The sequence below is a fragment of the Sardina pilchardus genome, chromosome 17 (genome assembly GCF_963854185.1).
Source record: "Sardina pilchardus chromosome 17, fSarPil1.1, whole genome shotgun sequence".
NCBI lineage: Eukaryota > Metazoa > Chordata > Actinopteri > Clupeiformes > Clupeidae > Sardina > Sardina pilchardus.
In genome coordinates this window covers 16715209-16733421 of record NC_085010.1, presented here as the reverse complement: position 1 = coordinate 16733421, position 18213 = coordinate 16715209, and the positions used below count along the sequence as shown (strand labels likewise).

The 18213-nt window shown below is 46.3% G+C and overlaps 2 protein-coding genes across 2 annotated transcripts in view; both read right to left on the bottom strand.

Moving 5' to 3' along the window:
- appa (amyloid beta (A4) precursor protein a) overlaps nucleotides 1–13356 on the bottom strand; it is a gene marked incomplete in the record, with an annotated part of 28083 nt that extends 14727 nt beyond the window's left edge. The window contains 1 exon segment of the mRNA XM_062517617.1: nucleotides 13177–13356. Coding sequence (XP_062373601.1) covers nucleotides 13177–13236 — 60 coding nt within the window.
- A 1185-nt stretch (nucleotides 13357–14541) lies between these two features.
- Nucleotides 14542–18213, bottom strand: part of cyyr1 (cysteine/tyrosine-rich 1) — a 6797-nt gene continuing 3125 nt past the window's right edge. Inside the window, exons 3-4 of the mRNA XM_062518309.1 lie at nucleotides 17447–17607; nucleotides 14542–15409 (exon numbers count right to left, since the gene is read on the bottom strand). Coding sequence (XP_062374293.1) covers nucleotides 15276–15409; nucleotides 17447–17607 — 295 coding nt within the window. The 3' untranslated portion in view covers nucleotides 14542–15275. The remainder of the gene's footprint in view (nucleotides 15410–17446; nucleotides 17608–18213) is intronic.

Here is an 18213-nt window from a genome sequence, read left to right as displayed (position 1 = left end):
TTCAATTGGCTGCCCCTCAACCAGCACCTGCCCCCTTTAATAGCAGCTTTTCTCTTTCAGATCGGACGGACACACACACACACACACACACACACACACACACACACACACACACACACACACACACACACACACACACACACACACACACACACACACACACACACACACACCTGAAATGTAATGTCAATATTAATATTAATCAATAAAGTGGCCATGTTAAGTGGTCTTGTTGATAAAGAGTAGCTTGCGTTAATGTGTGTGTTTGCGTTTGCGTGTGTGTGTGTGTGTGTGGTGTGTGTGTTTCATGATTTGAGGCCTTTGAAGGAGGAAAGAGGAAAAATGCCTCTGAAAGACCGCATTGTGTTAAGGAGCCAGGGAGTTCAAGGGAGAGAGAGAGAGAGAGAGAGAGAGAGAGAGAGAGAGAGAGAGAGAGAGAGAGAGAGAGAGAGAGAGAGAGAGAGAGAGAGAGAGAGATGAGAGAGAGAGAGAGAGAGAGAGAGAGAGAGAGAGAGAGAGAGAGAGGCAGAGGCAGAAAGAGAGAGAAAGAGAATGGTAACACTTTGTGTTCTAATCTTGTTAGTGATTTGAATGTATTGGATTCAGCACAAAGGTTCAATTGTGAGAGATGATACATGGTGAATGGCCTTGAATTCCCTTATACCAAACACACACACACACACACACACACACACACACACGCAGGCTCAGACGGATCAGATAGCCTCTCATTAGAGTGGGGATGTGATGCCTAAAGGAGTTCATGTCCTTCCTACCCATCCTGGCACACCACATGCTGAAGACTACTGCAAATCTGTAAATCCCTCTCTTTGAGCGTGCACACACACACAAACACACACACATACACACACACACACGGGGTGACAAATCCGTCTCCGCCCCAGCGCTCTTGCACCGTGACACATGACACTGTCACACATGAAGCCAACACACGGCCATCTGCGAGGTCACCCAGGGATCGGGGACAAATTCCTGCACTGCCATATGTGTGAACAGGCCTCCCTCCAGGGATCAGGACCAATTCTTTTTGCCCCAAATGGCCGCAAAAGCAGTAAGGGATCGCCTGTCTGCTCACTGATTTTAGCAATGACCCAAGATACTCATGAACAGCTTTACAGTAGTCACATATTTATAAATATTACTATAAACCACATTCTGTAAACCAACTGTATACTACTGTCTACACCGCACTATATTTCTTGTCCGGTCAATACCTGTATATCACATTGCACTGTCTGCTCTTTTGCACTTCTGGTTAGATGCAAACCACATTTCGTTGTCTGCGCAATGACAATGAAGTTGAATCGTGTCTAATCTAATCTAATCTACTCTAATCTAATCTAGCCAGCACCATAAACAGTCATAGTTCCAAATTCCCTAATTCCCAGTGGAGCATGCAGACAGACCGACATACATACTGTACATACAGACACAGACAGACAGACAGAAAGGCAGGCAGACAGCAGTCACAGTGGGCAAGATCATCCATCTGAAGAAGCAGCACTAAAAAGCAGTGTTTGAAAAGAGAAGTAGGGTGTGTGTGTCATCTTTTACTCCACATTAAAAACAGAAACCAGCGCATATCTTACACCTCTGCGTCTATATAGGGGACTACTGTGGTCAGTATAACTGCAATTTAGTCATCCTTATGCAGCACTGCAAGCTCACGCCCTTGGCCTGTTTTGGGAGTGCGGCGTATCGCTGGGAGGGTGAGGTGTGCAGTGCAGACCAAGGCAGAAAATAACCCCCTGGGTAGGCGTGAAACAGCAGAGACTCTCTCTCCTGCCCAGCCGTCCGTCTGTTGGTCATCACTCTGCCTCGCCCTCCGCTAGTCCCTCTTAAGCCTACCTTACACTTGACAGACTTTGACAAGATTTGGGAAAGACTCTTGAAAGATTGTAGTCTTTTAACTAATGCCCCTCATTCAAGCTTTACTCAAAAGACTACAATCTTTCAAGAATCTTTGCCAAATCTTGTCAAAGTCGGTCAAGTGTAAGGTAGGCTTAAGTCTCAGTTTCTGCATTTTTTTTGTCCCTTAACGTGCCTCGACTTCCTTTTCCCGCTGAGTGACTTCTCCCTTTTCCCTTTCCTCTAGTTTCTCTCCGTGATCACTTCTCGCTTTTACTTTCGATCTCCGACCTTGTCTCAGCTTTATATTCAACTGGACTATACTGAAGAAAGTGTGATAGATAGATAGCAATAGATACCAACAGGATAGATAGATAGATAGCAACAGATACATATATACCAATAGATACCAACAAGATAGATAGATACAGATAAATATATACCAATAGATACCAACAAGATAGATAGATAGAGAGATAGATAGATAGATAGCAATAGATACCATAGATAGCAATAGATAGATAGATAGATAGATAGAAAATTACATAAATAAATAAATAAATAGGGAGAGGAAGAGAGAGAGAGAAAGCTAGAGAGATGGAGGGTGGGGTGTGATGAGATGAGAGCAGACAGCCATCGCTCGTTCCACCTGCTTCCTCTCCCTCATCTGTCCATTCTCATCAGCCCTGTCTGGGCACTCCCCATATCCCTGTCCTGTCCGAGTGGTGATCTCCCTCTTCCTCTCGCTCATCCTCCGCCTCTCTCTGTCCCTCGCTCACTCGCGCTGCTGGATCAGCATTCTAAGCTTAGGCCTGCAGGCACCAATAACTGATACACACACACACACACACACACACACACACAAGCCCACTGACTGCATTAGTTAGGATGAGATCCCTCTCTCTCCCTCTCCCCCTCTCTCTCTCTATCTATCTCTGTGTGTGTGGTGTGTGTGTGTGTGTGTGTGTGTGTGTGTGTGTGTGTGTGTGATCGTGAGTGAGAGTGTGTGTGTCTGTCCCACTGCTACGGTGGCTAACGCACTGCGGTGAAGAGAGTCATGCTCGGTTGATAAAGCCATCTCTGGGGGTGACGGAGGCCAGGCCTGCCCTGACCACAGCACAGCAGAGCACAGCAGAGCACAGCACATGCATGCAACGGCAACCCCTTGAGACGTCAGTTCTGCACGCGAGCAGTACGAGGCAGGGCTGGAGGGCTGTCCAAGGGCTCCGTGAGCTATTTTCTGCACCAGCCATGTACTACACATGCTGCTTTTGACTGTGAGCAGAAGCTATACGTGGAGAGAATACACTCCTCTAACGGTGTACCCTGCTGCTTTAGACACACACACACACCACACACACACACAATCACACATTAGGAACAAAATGACAAAATTAGGAGCACTTGAGACGCTCCAATGGAGCATGGTGGCGAACGCTGAAGCTCACACTTCAGAACTTCTCACTCTCACTCTCACTCTCTCTCACACACACACACACACACCATGACAGTGACAAATCTCTCTGCCGCGAAATCGTGTGGGAAATGAGGAGCGGAGAGGCTGAGGCGCTGCCGATTCTGTGAAAGCCTTCCAATGTCACCGTGGCAACCTCCAGGGGAAAAAGGGAGGAGGGAGGAGGGAGGAGAGAGGGGAGGAGGTCTGCGAAAAAAAAAGTAGGCCACTTTGTTTCGCACCAGCCGCCCGCCCGCCCGCCCGGTCAATCAAGCACCGCCGGCCGCTCACCACGCACGCCAGGCGTGTGTGTGTGTGTGTGTGTGTGTGTGTGTGTGCTGACGGCAGTCCATTCGCCGACCGCTGCTTTAACGCCCCTCACCAGGGCCAAGACGGTCTGTGTGTGACCGGGGCCGTCACGTGGGGCTGTTTACAGAGTAACCCCGGTAGAAAAGTAGCTCAGGACAGGTCAAGCCTGGTCACAAGACTGATGTTCGTTAGCACTGGCAGCAAAACAACAACGAACTAAAAAAAAAAAAGAAAAAAAAACACTGGTTAAAAAAATACTGTTTGCCAGTCTTGCAGTCGACAGAAATTTCCAGTGACTCAGCTGAGGGACCTGAAATGACTTCAAATATTGACCGTATCCGTTACTGTGAAGTTTTATTAAACGAAAAGGAGAAGCACATATTGTCTCAAAAGCTGACTGAATGGGAAGTTGACGGAAATAAATCAGTGGTGTTGATGAGCCGAATCGTTCTTAATAGTCCATGACATTGGACTAGTCAACATCAGCCGCACCAAGAGCCAGTCTTCCATTATAGGAGCTGAAGGCATCTCTTCTTAACAAAGCCTTACATGGAAGAGTATCATGGATGCAAGTGGACTTCTGTTCTTTGTCAGTTGTTACATCCAATATGTGCGCATGAGAGTGAGTGAGTGAGTGAGTGTGTGTGTGTGTGTGTGTGTGTGTGTGTGTGTGTGTGTGTGTGTGTGTGTGTGTGTGTGTGTGTGTGTGTGTGTGTGTGTGTGTGTGTGTGTGTGTGTGTGTGTGTGTGTGTGTGTGTGTGTGTGTGTGTGTGTGTGTGTGTGTGTGTGTGTGTGTGTGTGTGTGTGTGTGTGTGTGTGTGTGTGTGTGTGTGTGTGTGTGTGTGTGTGTGTGTGTGTGTGTGTTATTCTTCAGTGATACTACACCCGATCCATTTGATACATCCAGGGCATATTATTACTCCCCACAGATGCGACATCACTTTCAGCTGCCCGATACAACACTACTGGTCAGTGTAAGCACAGGGGTCGTGTGGGCTTTTTGACCCTTGAGATGATGATGAATCTCCCCCCATCTGTTCACACACACACACACACACACACACACACACACACACTACATTTGCATGTTGACAGACTTGACTCTAATCCCTCACTGAGCTAAACTAAGTACAGCCTTAAAGGCAGATGATTTCTCTTCTCTTTCTTCGATTGAGCCCAGAGCCCTTGCCATCTCCCACAGGCGTGTACTCGCTCCGCCCTCTCTCCCTCTGTGCATGTATCTTTGCCTGTGTGTGTGTGTGTGTGTGTGTGTGTGTGTGTGTTAGTGTTATCTGGGCAGAACAGAAGCCCCTGTGTGAGAGTCTGGGATCAGATTCCCCACTGGGCAGAGACCCCCTGAGGATAGGGGACATGGTGTCTGAGGGAGCAACACCACACAAACACACACACACACACACACATCAAACATGTAGACACACCCACACAAACTAACACGCATTACCCTAACCCTACCCTGCATCTCACATGTATGGAGATACAAAACACACACACACACACACACACACACACACACAAATCCAGCTGGGAGCTTTATTTCACGGCCTTTATTACCCAGACAGAAGACTGCGAGATTACATTTTGGAACGACAGTTGGCTTCTCTCTTTTTTTTTCTCCCTATCCCCCCCTCGCACTGATCACAAATTTCAAGGATTTAGCGCCACCCGCATGGCCCAGCGCTGGGACTGTGCAAAGTCATCCAGGACACCGAGTCCCAGAACACCGCCGAGTCCCTCGTGGCGGTGCATGGTGTGCATTTCAGTCCTTTTCCCCCGTTTTGCTTAGGGGGGAATATACAGAGACTTTGAAGTTCTTTTTAACAAGCTGTGAGCAATGTGTGTATGTGTGTGTTCGTGAGCAGTGTGTGTGTGTGTTTGTGTGCTCGTTTGTGAGCCTGTGTGTATGTACTGTATGTGCGTGTGTTTTCAGACACGCGCGCACACACACACACACACACACTTTTCTCAGAGTTTCCAAAGCACCAAAGCAACTTTGAAGCAACAAACCAGTCAAATCCTGACTGCACAAATGAGGCTGTTTTTGCTGACCAAAAAGAGCTCAATGTTGCACTTACTTGCCTATATCAAATCAATGCTTTTACGCAGTTTGGAGGACATTCCGGCATTTCTGGGAGCTACATTTTAACAAGTTGTAGATACAAATGCACACGTGTTTATTTTTAGCAACCCTAAACGAAGGCACAGTGTTACTTGTGAGCTACATAATAACTTTTTGCTTTTTTTCCTCAGAGAGACACCAGTTTCTTTTTTTAAAAACAAATGAACAAACTGGGGCCCCAATACCTTGTATCGACCCCTCTACCCAACACTAACGTAATTTTCCGACTATTAGCCGCGGCTTCTATTGATTTTGCTAAATTTCTTCCACTATGAGGTTGATGCACGGGGACAGTTACCGTAATAATATGGTATCAATATGGTTTTGTTTCTTTTAACTTGCATAAAACACAGCCCTGCGGCTAATAAATGTGAAAGGACTGTACTGTAGATCACATAGCTACTTCCAGCGCGTCCTCTTGTCCTGGACTATTTAGCGGACACTTGACTCGAGCACATGTCCGTGGCTTAAGCCGAGACAGATTGTGGCGGGGAGGACGCGGCGAAGAAACCGCGCCGCGCGGCGGCGAGAGCCTCAGATCTGCGTCGCGGTGACCAGGCGGTCGCGGCTCCACCTGCTGCAACCAGACACCTGGCCAAAGGCTGGCCGCATCACAGGAGCTTCTGTGGCAAGAGCGGAGGACGAGCCCTCGAGCAGCGCAGGTGTCTCGGCAGCAATGACGTCCGAATCAGATCTAATGAAAGATAAGAGTGTGTGTGTGTGTGTGTGTGTGTGTGTGTGTGTGTGTGTGTGTGTGTGTGTGTGTGTGTGTGTGTCTAAGACCTGTCTAAGTGCAACTGAAAGACAGGTCTAAATATGTAAAAGGGGCCCCACATGAGGGAAGCCAACCACTAATAATCCCTACTTAGAAATGACTGCCGTGTTTGCGTGGGTTTGTGTATGGGGGTGTGTGGGCGGGTGTGTGATGATACTCTTGGCCATGTGGTAGGACCGGACTCTGGAAGCTATGCATTTGTGTTGAGTGTGGGTGTATGGATAATGATATCCTTTTGACACTTGCTAAGACTGGACCCTGTTGGGTGTGCTTATGTGGGGTGTGTATGTGTGTGTGTGTGTGTGTGTGTGTGTGTGTGTGTGTGTGTGACCGGAACCTGAGCGGGTGTATGTTTCAGTGATTACAGGCCGGCCAGACCCCTCACTTCCCTCGCACTGTGCCTGCCAACATTCCGCCTGTGTACTCTGCCTCTAAGACACACACACACACACACACACACACACACACTTGCAGAAGGGCTGCCATCGCCACGGCAATAAAAATGAAGACGGTCCGTCTGCTGCTCGAGCCCCCTCTCCATCACTATGACAACAGGAGAACAAAAAAACTCCCAGACCTCTCTCTCCCACCCCTTTGGGCCCATCTGTGTGAGAGTGAAGGGTTTATGGTGGGGGGTGTTTTGTTGCGGTCGGACTGAGGGAGCGCAAGAGAAGAGAAAGACTAATAGAATGAAAATAGGAGACAGACAAACAAGGGGGGAGGAAAAAGAGAGTGGGGTGGGGTGGGGTAGGAGGGGGGGGGGCTCTGAAAGTAGAGGATGAAGGGAGAGATGGAGACAAGGGAATATTCAAAAGATAGGGAAGAAGGGAGAGGGAGACATACAAAGACAGCGTGAGGGAGAGAAGGAAATGACAGACAGAGAGGGAGAGGCAGAGAGAAAAAACACAAAACACAAGGAAAATGTCAGAGAGAGAGAGAGAGAGAGAGGGAGGTAGAGGATATGGGAGAGTGACAGCAAGTTGTGAGATGATTCTGAGATTAAACCTCTATTTCTGCGAAGTGCCAACATGCCCTGTTCCTGAACTCAGCTGTTGCCACGGTGATTTACATTAACACCCTCCACTCCCATCCAATGGCCAGCAAAAGCATTAGAGAAAAGTGCTTACACCTACCCGATACCTGCTAAAGAACAGTGCATATCTTTCCACTGTTATTCTATTATCCAAAGGTGATCAGAGAAATTAATTTATCTACCAAGATAAAAAAAAAAAAAAAAAAAAAACGCTCATCACTGATGCCATGCCGACTATAACACATTGTACAACAGGCTCTTGCATACAGTATGGATAAGGGGGTCGAGCTCTCTTGCTAGCGATGACAGTGAATTATTCATGGTATAAATCTTCGCCCTGTTAATAGAACTGGATCATAAAAAATTGATGAAATCCACAGCGGCGCGTATTCTTACTTTAAACCCCTGTGAAAGTGTGAACATCCTCACCTTGGTCGTTGGAAGTGAGTTAGAGGTCAGAGAAAAGTCTGCTGCAGCGTCTATTTAGGTCACCCCTGAAATGTTATACTGAGACTATAGTGAAGGCCCATTTGCATGCAAAACAAAGAGAGGAAAGGGAGCTTGGGACTTTTAAAACAACAGGGACTTCACCAACAAGCCTGTCAAGGGAGAACACACTGATCGTTCCACTCCACTCTATTATGGTGTGTTTGTTTCATACGTGGGATTGTAAGGGTTAATTTCTTTTCTTCCAGAGGGGTGCTCGCGCCAGGGCCAGACAAACACAGGAAGTCCGCCCCACAAGAGGAGGAAGCAAACAGGAAGCAGAAGGTAAAACAGTGGCAGCCGGTCAGGAATATCTCTCTGCACTGCGTCACTAGGGGACTACAAAATTAGGAACACTTGAGACGAGCCTGTCTCATGACCAAGGAGGCAAAGCCTGAAGCTAACACTTTAGAAGTCTACACACACACACACACACACACACACACACACACACAACAGCGACAGAGCTAAAATTGAACTCCAGCGCCCAGGCATTGGGCATCAGGCATCAGGAATGCAGAAGTGTGTGTTGATGTTTTCACTGCTTTGCTATTTGCCTGGTTAATGTTTCGCCTGGCCAGACTAAGGTTCACTGAGCCATCTAGGGCGTCTTCAGTGTGTCTCAGGTGAACATGCCTCACCCACACACACACCCACACACACATGCTCCTTCACTGAGCTGCATCTTGGGTAAGAGCACAGAGCAAAGGAGCTTCAAGGGTTAAGTCCTGGAGATGGCTCCGAGGCTGCAGAGAGGGAATGAGAGCAGGGAGACCGGAATACCAGGCGCGCATGCATACACCCCACCCTCCCCATTCAACCCCACCCAGCCTTGGCCCTCACAGGGAGAGAGGGGGGGGGGGGGGGGGGGGGGAGTTGTACATGTGTGTGTGTGTGTGTGTGTGTGTGTGTGGTGAGGGGGGATAATTATAGAACTGCTGCTAAGCACCAGTTGAGGCTCTGGATGCCACGACAACCAAGGAGAGGGAGGATCTAGGATTTTTTTCCAAGAGTGGTGGCTACTGAGAGGCCTATCGGCCTATAGGTACAGGCGTCATAAAATTGATTTTGTGGTGACAAGAATTAATGCAAAAGTCTATAGTACACACAGCCTGGAAAAATGCTTATTGAAAGCACAAAACTGTATCCAACCGAATGCCTATTCCGTAAAATGCAGCAGCACTGTGAAAGACATCTTCTGCTATTCTGCTCTCAATATTCTGTTGAAGTTCTGCATTAACCTAGGAGTCTGGGACTGAGTAACTGACCTCGGATCAGTCATCTTCCTGGCTATTGGCTATTGTTTACAAAATCCAACAGATTATTCAACAGGATACTACTGATTCATTTTCCTGGTTATGATCACCCGCCCTGTACGCAAATATGACATCACATCTGTGTTGAAATGTCTGGGCGATTAATCACGGCCACGCCCTTTTCAGGTGTTGACACGCTGTGTGGCCCGCTGCCACTACCTGCGGAGACTTTCCGCTCTGTTGCCCAGGTGACCGCACCTGTGGGTCTCTCGAGCAGACGCCGCCTCAGGGGGGGCAGTCGGGTGGTTGGGGGGGGGGGGGGGAATGGGGCACGGCACGGATAATCACTCCCCGCCTCGGCTCCCGGCTAAGGGTGGGGTCAGAGGCCGGCGTGTTCAACCGGGAGGGGGAAGAGATGTCTGTTGAAAACATGGCCGCCGGGATGACAGGCGCGTCTCATTAGCGGCGGGGAGCTACACCCTGGCGCTCGCGCCGAGAGGTGCGGTTGCCATGGCAGCGGGGCGGCGAGCCTTGGAAGTGGAGTTCTGTCAAGAGACAGCCATGGGACATGCAGCCACCCCACCACCACCACCAAATCCCATCCCTCCACCGTAACCACCAGAAGAGGCATCATCAGCAACCCCATCCCCCCACCCTGCCATCCAGATGAGGCTGCTCCGGGCCAATCTATATCAGACAGCACCTGCGCGCACACACACACACACACACGAGGCAGACGGCTAGGATGACTAATGACTGAGAGGGTTGGTCTGATGGTCCAGGAGCCTGCTGCTTCCCATCTGAGCCCCACACCTCACCAGTTGCAACGTCGACCGATCGCCCACCTGCTGACTGTGATGGCTCAGTGGCCCCCGGTGCCCTCCCTCCCTCCCCCAGTGCCGCTCCCATTCCCGGCCCAACAAAGCCCTCTTTTCAGCCCGTCGGCTTTCACCGTGATCCGCTCTGAATGCCTCCCATTCCAGCACCAGGAACGTGACTGTATCTGTGTGTGTATGCGTCTGTGTGTGTGTGTGTGTGTGTGTCCCCGTCCATCAGACAAACACACAGGGCCATGGCTTAAGCCTAGTTATAGAAGAACTACTGCAGCCATCAGCAGACACTCAGAGAGGAAGAATATGTTGTCACAACAACACTCCATGAAAAAAAAAAAACAGGCAACAACAGACTCAACAAAATGCACAATGTGAGAGAGGAATCATAATCATAAAGTTAAGGTGGGAGATGGGAGAGAAAGAGAGAGGTAAAAAAACACACACCAGGCTCATAAACGACATCGACATCAGGCGGATACGACATCAGGCAGCTGGGAAGACATTTATTATGTGCCTCTAGATACCCAGCAGTCTTGCTCGTGTCACCATAGAAACTCAGTGTCACTGTTTCGTTACTAATAACCAATAGCACAACCAGACCATTAAAAAGTCTGTCCTTAAAAAAACCCTCGGCATAATATTCTCATTGTGATGCTTCCATTGTGGTTTGACGTCTGCTCTCTGATCACATTTCAGTCATACCATTGGAGCCTCATTTTCATCAACATCAACGCTAGGAAGCAATAAATGAAAACCAGCAGATGGGACTGGTATTTGGTTGACAGTGATGGAGGATCGACTGTTCGGGTTGATATCGGCAGTCAGTAGAGTTTAGCTACCACAAAATTCCCAAGGCTCTGACTAAGCCAAACACAATAAGTCATCCTCGGCATCTAGGCCTGAACTGCACTGAAAACAATCAAATACAGAGGGCCCACCACAGCCTACCAAACCATCACTTCTCCTGACAGGAGGGGAGTCAGACTGGAATGAACATTTACCTACTGCCTTGCTGGGCTAGACTACCACATGTTGCCTGGCGGCTGAGAGAAAAGCTCTGGCGATTTAAATCTACAGCAGTGGGTGATTTACTCCAAATAGTCCAAGCAAATAAGGCTTGATAGTCAAACGAGGCTAAATCGCCCACGGCTCTCTGGAGAGCGCTGGGGATTGTGGGCAACTGCACGTGACAATTTGCCTAACAAAAACAAATCTGTGCAGCGCAGGTGAACAAGCTTGTCAACCCTTAACCGAATTCAACAAACTGCAAATAAGAGTTGGATTTTAAATAAAATGATTTGATTGGCTTCACGTTGAAATCGTATTGCTTGACGTTATTAAATGCCAAAGTAAAGTATTGCCATGACAGTATTTCGTTAATTAAACCGTCTAATTGAGTGTCAAAATCTCCCGAAACCACTGTGGTTTAGAGCAAGACGCCATGGTATGCTGAGTAATTGTGTGACTGCAGTAACAGTGAGTGATTGTCTCTGGCAGACCAGAGCATGGCAGAATGCCGGGGCGACAAACAATGCATGTGTGCGCTACGGTGCCATCACACTCCTCCCGCAACAGCCCCTCCAGACAGCATGTTCACAGACCATGACGTTGAGCTAGTGATTTGAAACCTCCTTCAAGTGTAATGAACTGAATGAAGGAGGTTGGGGAGGGCAAACAAATCTGAAATCCCCTTTCAGTTTCAGAAAAGAGACTATGCGTTTCTTGTACGTTTGGTCCCGATCCTGTGGAGTTATAATAGAACACCGCAGTGCACCGCCGCCATCTTATTTCTATCTGGCAACATCCTACTCCCTGTTCTCGACATGTAACATGTTGACGAGGATATTTTCCTCACCCCCTGTTGTGAAAGGCCAAGTCTGCGCTCCTGATGCGTTTGGTACCCAAAATATGTAATAAACGCACGCGTGTTCGCAAAATATATGGCCACAAATATATAAATAGACATTTTTCCCTAAAACACGCCCACCACTGCTTCCACACGCCACCGCAATTGAAACTGGGACGTGGTTGAGAATGTCAGGGAAACATTGCGGAATGGACCGACACGCGTTTTCAAGGAAGCAACAATGTAACGATTCCTCGATTAACATAGAGAAAGCGCAGCACAGGAGCCGCACAGGAGCAACCCAGGGCTATACATTCTCTTTAACGCTAATGAGTATAACCTAATAAATCACCAGGGGTGGGGGAGTGGGATGGCGATGCACTGTGATATGTGTTCACAACACAACCCAACCACTAAGCTGTTTGTCGGCATGTAGACAACACTGGTGACGCCTTAGCAAATATTTAGTCACACTGTCAGTTCATCATCAACCGGTCTATCATATAGGAAATGCTGTGATTTCTCCTGGAATCACGACTAATAATAATAATGAAAAAACACATCAGCATTCTCCTGAAACTTCCGCATCTCCCCCTGACCCCAGTTGCACGACGCTAGGTCTAGTTGATATTAAATATATGTGTAATATGTAGCATATACATGCACGGGCCTTATTAAGATTTTTTTTAATAGATTCATCAACCAGCAGTAGTTCATCGGGAGGGACACAATCTAGCAGAGTGAGAGGTAAGGTCGGACATGGTTTTAAAGCGCAAAGGATTAAACGGGCCTAAGCGCTCTCATAATATTGAAGTCTCATAGAAAGTCCAACTGCTCCAACGATTTAGCCTAGATTATCAGAGAAAAGACACGACATTACATTGCCCATGGCCATTTGTATCTCTGCCATCTACTGTTCAAAGCCTTACGGGATGCGTAGGGAATAGCATAAGCTAGGTTACCTAAACACTAACGCAGGCATTCTAACGAGACGGACACATCGTTTTCGCAATGCAGACGGGGTATAACATAACTTTACGCACAAGACATTATGGTTATATAACCCGTATTCGACATTCGAACATAACAAATGAACACGGAGGGTGGTTCTCACGACTCCCCAATATAACAACCCGTAGCGTTCCTCAGTCATGACTATTTGTATTACAATTTCCTTACCTCAAGAGACAATGCCGTGGACGCAAGCATCAACAGGAAAATAGCAATATGGTCCCCCATGCCGAGTTTTCTTCACAGCGCCTACGGTGTGTCGGGGTGCTGGGCTAAAATGTAGTGAGGTGTTTGCTGTGGCTATGTATTCGCGTCGCTGTTCCACTGAGAAATGATGGAGACCGATAGCGAGGCTTTACAGCTGCTAGCAAACCAGTCACCTGACTGGACAGCGAGAGAATGGATTCGTCGGGAGGGGAGGGGGTTATGGAAGCAGCACAATACCCTCGCCACAGTCACACAATGGGTATAGCAGGAAACTAGGCAAAATCACACTCTCCATGTATTATCTCATTGTGTTTTAGGGAGAATAGACCTATCTCTCAATCTCGTTTTATATTTTTATTTTTGTCATCAGCTGGCAGCCTCCTGGGATGACGAGTAATGGATTTTTTGTTCTCATGCCATGTATTACACAGGTGGAAGCTGAAAAATATATGTTTATCAGTGAGAGAAGACGTGTCAACAGACAGCCGACTGGTTATGTTATTATTTGGATATAAAAACCTGGTCGTTCTCCAGATGGTACGCCATCTGATGGCAAATTGAAGAACACCATTTTTGCGTTGTTCTTAGCCTAACCTCACTCAGAACACATAAGAGGTCCATCATGTTCACAGCGGTCCGTTGTGGCCACTCCACGCTGGTCTTAAGAAGCAAATCAGGTCATTCGGTCATTCAATCATTGGGCCCACCAGACATTGTGATTTGATTCAAGCTGGATGGCTCTTACATTAATTTACAAGCTGAAATGCCAAACAGCTATTTGCAAGAGACATTATACAGTTTTTTTTTAAACCTAGCACTCTAAATAAATGCCAAACTGGCCTCTCAAAGACTACCTGATGAGTTGGTGTTAATGAGAGCTGGTTACCTAAGTTACTGATTTATTTATTTGAGTGGTTTGGTAATATACTGAAAGAGGGCTGTGAACTACTGACAAAAATCTGTCAATACAATACATCCTAATACAGAAAGTTATATTTTCCGACTTAGGGCACAAAAATAGTGCATAGTCTTATCTTATCTTCCCTTGACAAATACATGAAAATGACTTCAAACACATCATGTTGCTTTAAAAGTGTAGGCTTTCAGAGATTTCTCCAGAGGACCATGTTTGCCACCTTCAAACTCATGTGTTCAGTATAGCCTGCTGGTAAAGACTGGCGCTTGCATGGATGAGGTTTCTGCAGTGCTATAATGCCCATAGGTGAATTCAAACCTCATGCAGACTTACTTACTTGCTTATTCATTTGGCAGACTTCATAAAGACACATGGGAATCAATGGCTTCATGCTGAGCAACCAGCTTGCATTTATTAGATACGTCCTATGAAATTAGGCATTTGTCACATCTCATCACGTCACATTAGGAGCTGATGCGGCTGCATCAGATAACATGAAGAGAGAACATACTAAAAATAGAACAGGACAATATCCATGAGAAGTATGACAACAGGAAGTCTTTTCATCAGTTTAACAAAACCTCACTGACACTTAAACACCACATAAGATGCAGCAACATCATATTCTCAAAAACGTATTCCTCTCAGTCAAGTTATTATCAGGTTTTCTTCAAGTTTCAGGCCAATGGTGGTCCATTCAAACTATAGTCCATTTTCAGTCCTTTTGAGTCCAGTTATTTCATTCTGTCTTCTTTGATCCACCATCATTCAAACATAGTTTATTGTCAAGTCTTTATGGCACAACATAGGCACATTTTTATAATTTATGTGCTCAAAATGGTCCTTTGAGAGAGCTCCATATTCTCTGTGCAGACAGCTACAGTACTTCCATTTCCCCTGTGGCCTCTAGGCCCTCCTGGGCTGATCCATCCGTATCCAGCTAGTCAGACAGCACAACATCACTGGTCCGACCAGAGAAGAACTGGGCAGTTCTTGCCCTTGGTGAACATCCTCAAGTTCTTGTATCGTAATTCATAGCCCAGAGATACCACATCCTCTCCCACAGGGAGGGTCGTCTGTCTACCTAACCCCCCACGACGATGAAGAGCAGAGGCTGCCACCCCCATCAGGTGCAGATAACCGCTCACTTCCGGGTGTAGCCTGGATACGGGGGAGGCGGGGAGTAGTTTGCGCCCCGGGGAGGGGTGGGTGTGTACGGAGGCGGGTGGAGATCTGCAGAGTACATCTCATAGTCGTAGGTGTAGGGTGGAGGAGGACCTGCAAGTAAACGGAGACATCCACATCAGCATTCAGACACTCAGCATGACTCCGACAGGGGGCTGGAAGAGGTGGCAGTTCACAGTGGGGAAAAAATTGCAGCTTGTGCGATGGAACAGAGAAATATCACACCTCCATTTCTCCGAGGATATACATATTCATCTACATCTACAGAGTAAGATGTGTCGGCATCTGACCTAAATTAATGCCTTCCTTGTATATTTAGTATATAATGGCTTCTTATCTTTCTTACTGCTAAATATAAATACAGTTACAGTACTGTGTTGTAAAGAATAAATAAATAAAAGACAGTTTGCTAACTGTTAACAACTAGCTGGCTTTCTGTTTTAAAATAAAACATACCAACATGATTTCCACCATGTTCACACCTCAAGTGAGTTACAATTATTAATGTGATCATTCATACCTGCTTCTGTGTGTATGTCTAACTTGAAAGCCTATTGAATATTGGAACATTTTCTGAAGGGCAAATATGCCCTCTAGTGGTTTTTATAGGACACTGCAAGGCTGAAAGTAAATAGTCGACAAAGGGAAAGTGGCTTACTGTAACTTGACCACTGGGCAGAGTGTGTCTTTGTTATGGAGGTATTAGTTATCCATGGGGAAGATCACACGGTAACGGGGTTACACTCCCACTAGATTTTATTTTTCAGTCGAAGATATAGAGAGAATGCTGTGCTCTGTTATGGTACACATTTTAGACAGAGAATATTTCCTATATGTGCATGAACATTTTCAAACTAAATATACTAACTCAAGTGTCCTACCAAGGTGCTTTTTTGTGGGAATGATTTTCATTTTTGCGCATAATGCCATTGAGGGAGGAGAAAAATAATGCATTATTCAGTTTCATGTCAAAACCATGAAAAGGAACATACAGTATGTATATAACATACACAACAATAGAATGAGAAAAGTTTTTTTTCTTCAGATAAACATGCTTCTCAAGAGCACAAAATCCTAATGCCCGACAAACCACTTGTCATTATCTTAAAAACGCTGTAACATTTGATTTGGGCATGTAGAAACAAACTCACTATGGAGATATAGTTTCATCATGTGCGTGATCTTCCCCTCATGTATTCTACAGTAAATCTGCAATAAATTGTGTTTCAATATGGAAGAATATAATAATAGCTGTTTATGTGTTGTTTATGTGCCATAAATAAGTTCCTTCCAAGTCTCTTTGAGTTATATTCTACACAAAAAAAGTCTTCAAAAGGATTCATTGTTCATGCTGCATGCCTTGGCTTCCTGTTTGCATCCGATCTGATATAACCTGCCAACTTAAAGTGCGTCTGGTTCAAGAGGCATGTGCAGTCACGTGAGGTCAGGTTATAGCTACCTTCCGAATGATTTGCTCAGTCTTTGTGTTACTTTTGCACCACTCGCACATATGTATGCTAATTCGCATATTGAAGAGAAGCCATTCCTCTGACTATAGACCCTTTCAACAAGATAAACAAACATTATGCATTCCTACTCCTAAGGCATTTCTGGTGGCACAGAAAACAACATTGAGCTAATGGTAACTTAGGGACAACAACAATATTTATCTATGTTTTAAAGTTGACAATTTCTAGAGCATTAACCTAATCTGATTAATTAAATCCATCTGATTAATTTTCATTTCAAAGTATTTGGACTGGTTTGGAACGTTTTAAACAGGACACCTTCTATAGAACAGATTGAAAGGGTCTACTAGTAGCTCTGAAATCTAGTAAAACTGATACAGATACAACACCGCCCAGAAATGCAAACAGGAAGTAAGTTAGTAAGTAAGTGAAATGTATGAGCACATTTAAACACAGCTTTCACTGACCAAAGCGCTGTACAGAGTAAAATAAAGAAATAAAGCAAAATAGTAGACAGACACAGATCAACAACAACAGGAGACAATAACACAGGCGACAAGTGCAGAGTTCCAAACAGGACAACAGGCAGAAGGTTAAGGGATCTGGGAAGGCTAAGGTAAGGAAAGGAACATTGAGATTGAGGGAAAGCGTGAGTCATCACCTGGATATCCCTGTGACACCGTGTTGACGTAGGATGTGCCGAAGACTCCGACGCGAGCCCCTCGACCGTTCTTCACACACATGCAGACAAACAGAAAGCCTGCCGCCACCGCTCCCATCAGAAACACCACGCCAAAAACGATGCCGGATATTGCCGTCCCCCTGGAGAGACACACACACACACAGAAAGAGATTTGTCAGAGGCGATCCAAAAACAATCACCCACATAATTGTTCACACAATCATCCGCTTTTCAGCCCACCATCAACAAGCCGTTCTGACACACAGGCGCTGTGTTTTGTATGCTTTAAGAGTACAAGCGAATGCTTGTGAGTGGAAGGAGGGCCACCCAGTTAGCTGCTGATTGTTTGCGTTGCTTGTTTGGGCCGTCTAATTTCGGACAGTCTGAGTCAGGAAATGGAGAGGATTTTTGGCTTGGGAGATACAAGGGGTCAGGGGATGGGAAGGGTGTGTTTTCGCACACATACACACCTGACCAAACATGTCTGAACAGCTGACCACCATGCCCTGTCCAAATGGCTTGGTTTATCTCCCCCCCCCCCTCTCTCTCTTTCTTTCTCTCTCTCTATCTCTCGCTCTCTCTCAGCCACACATCTTTCATGCTGTTAACTTTACTCTTTTGTAAATAAGAGGTTTGTTACATATGGATAATCTTCTATCAGTCTTCTTGAATGTGTAAGAGTATAATCTCATCTGAATACTGGCACAGTCTCCATGGTGTGTGACATCAGATATCGCCTCAGAACC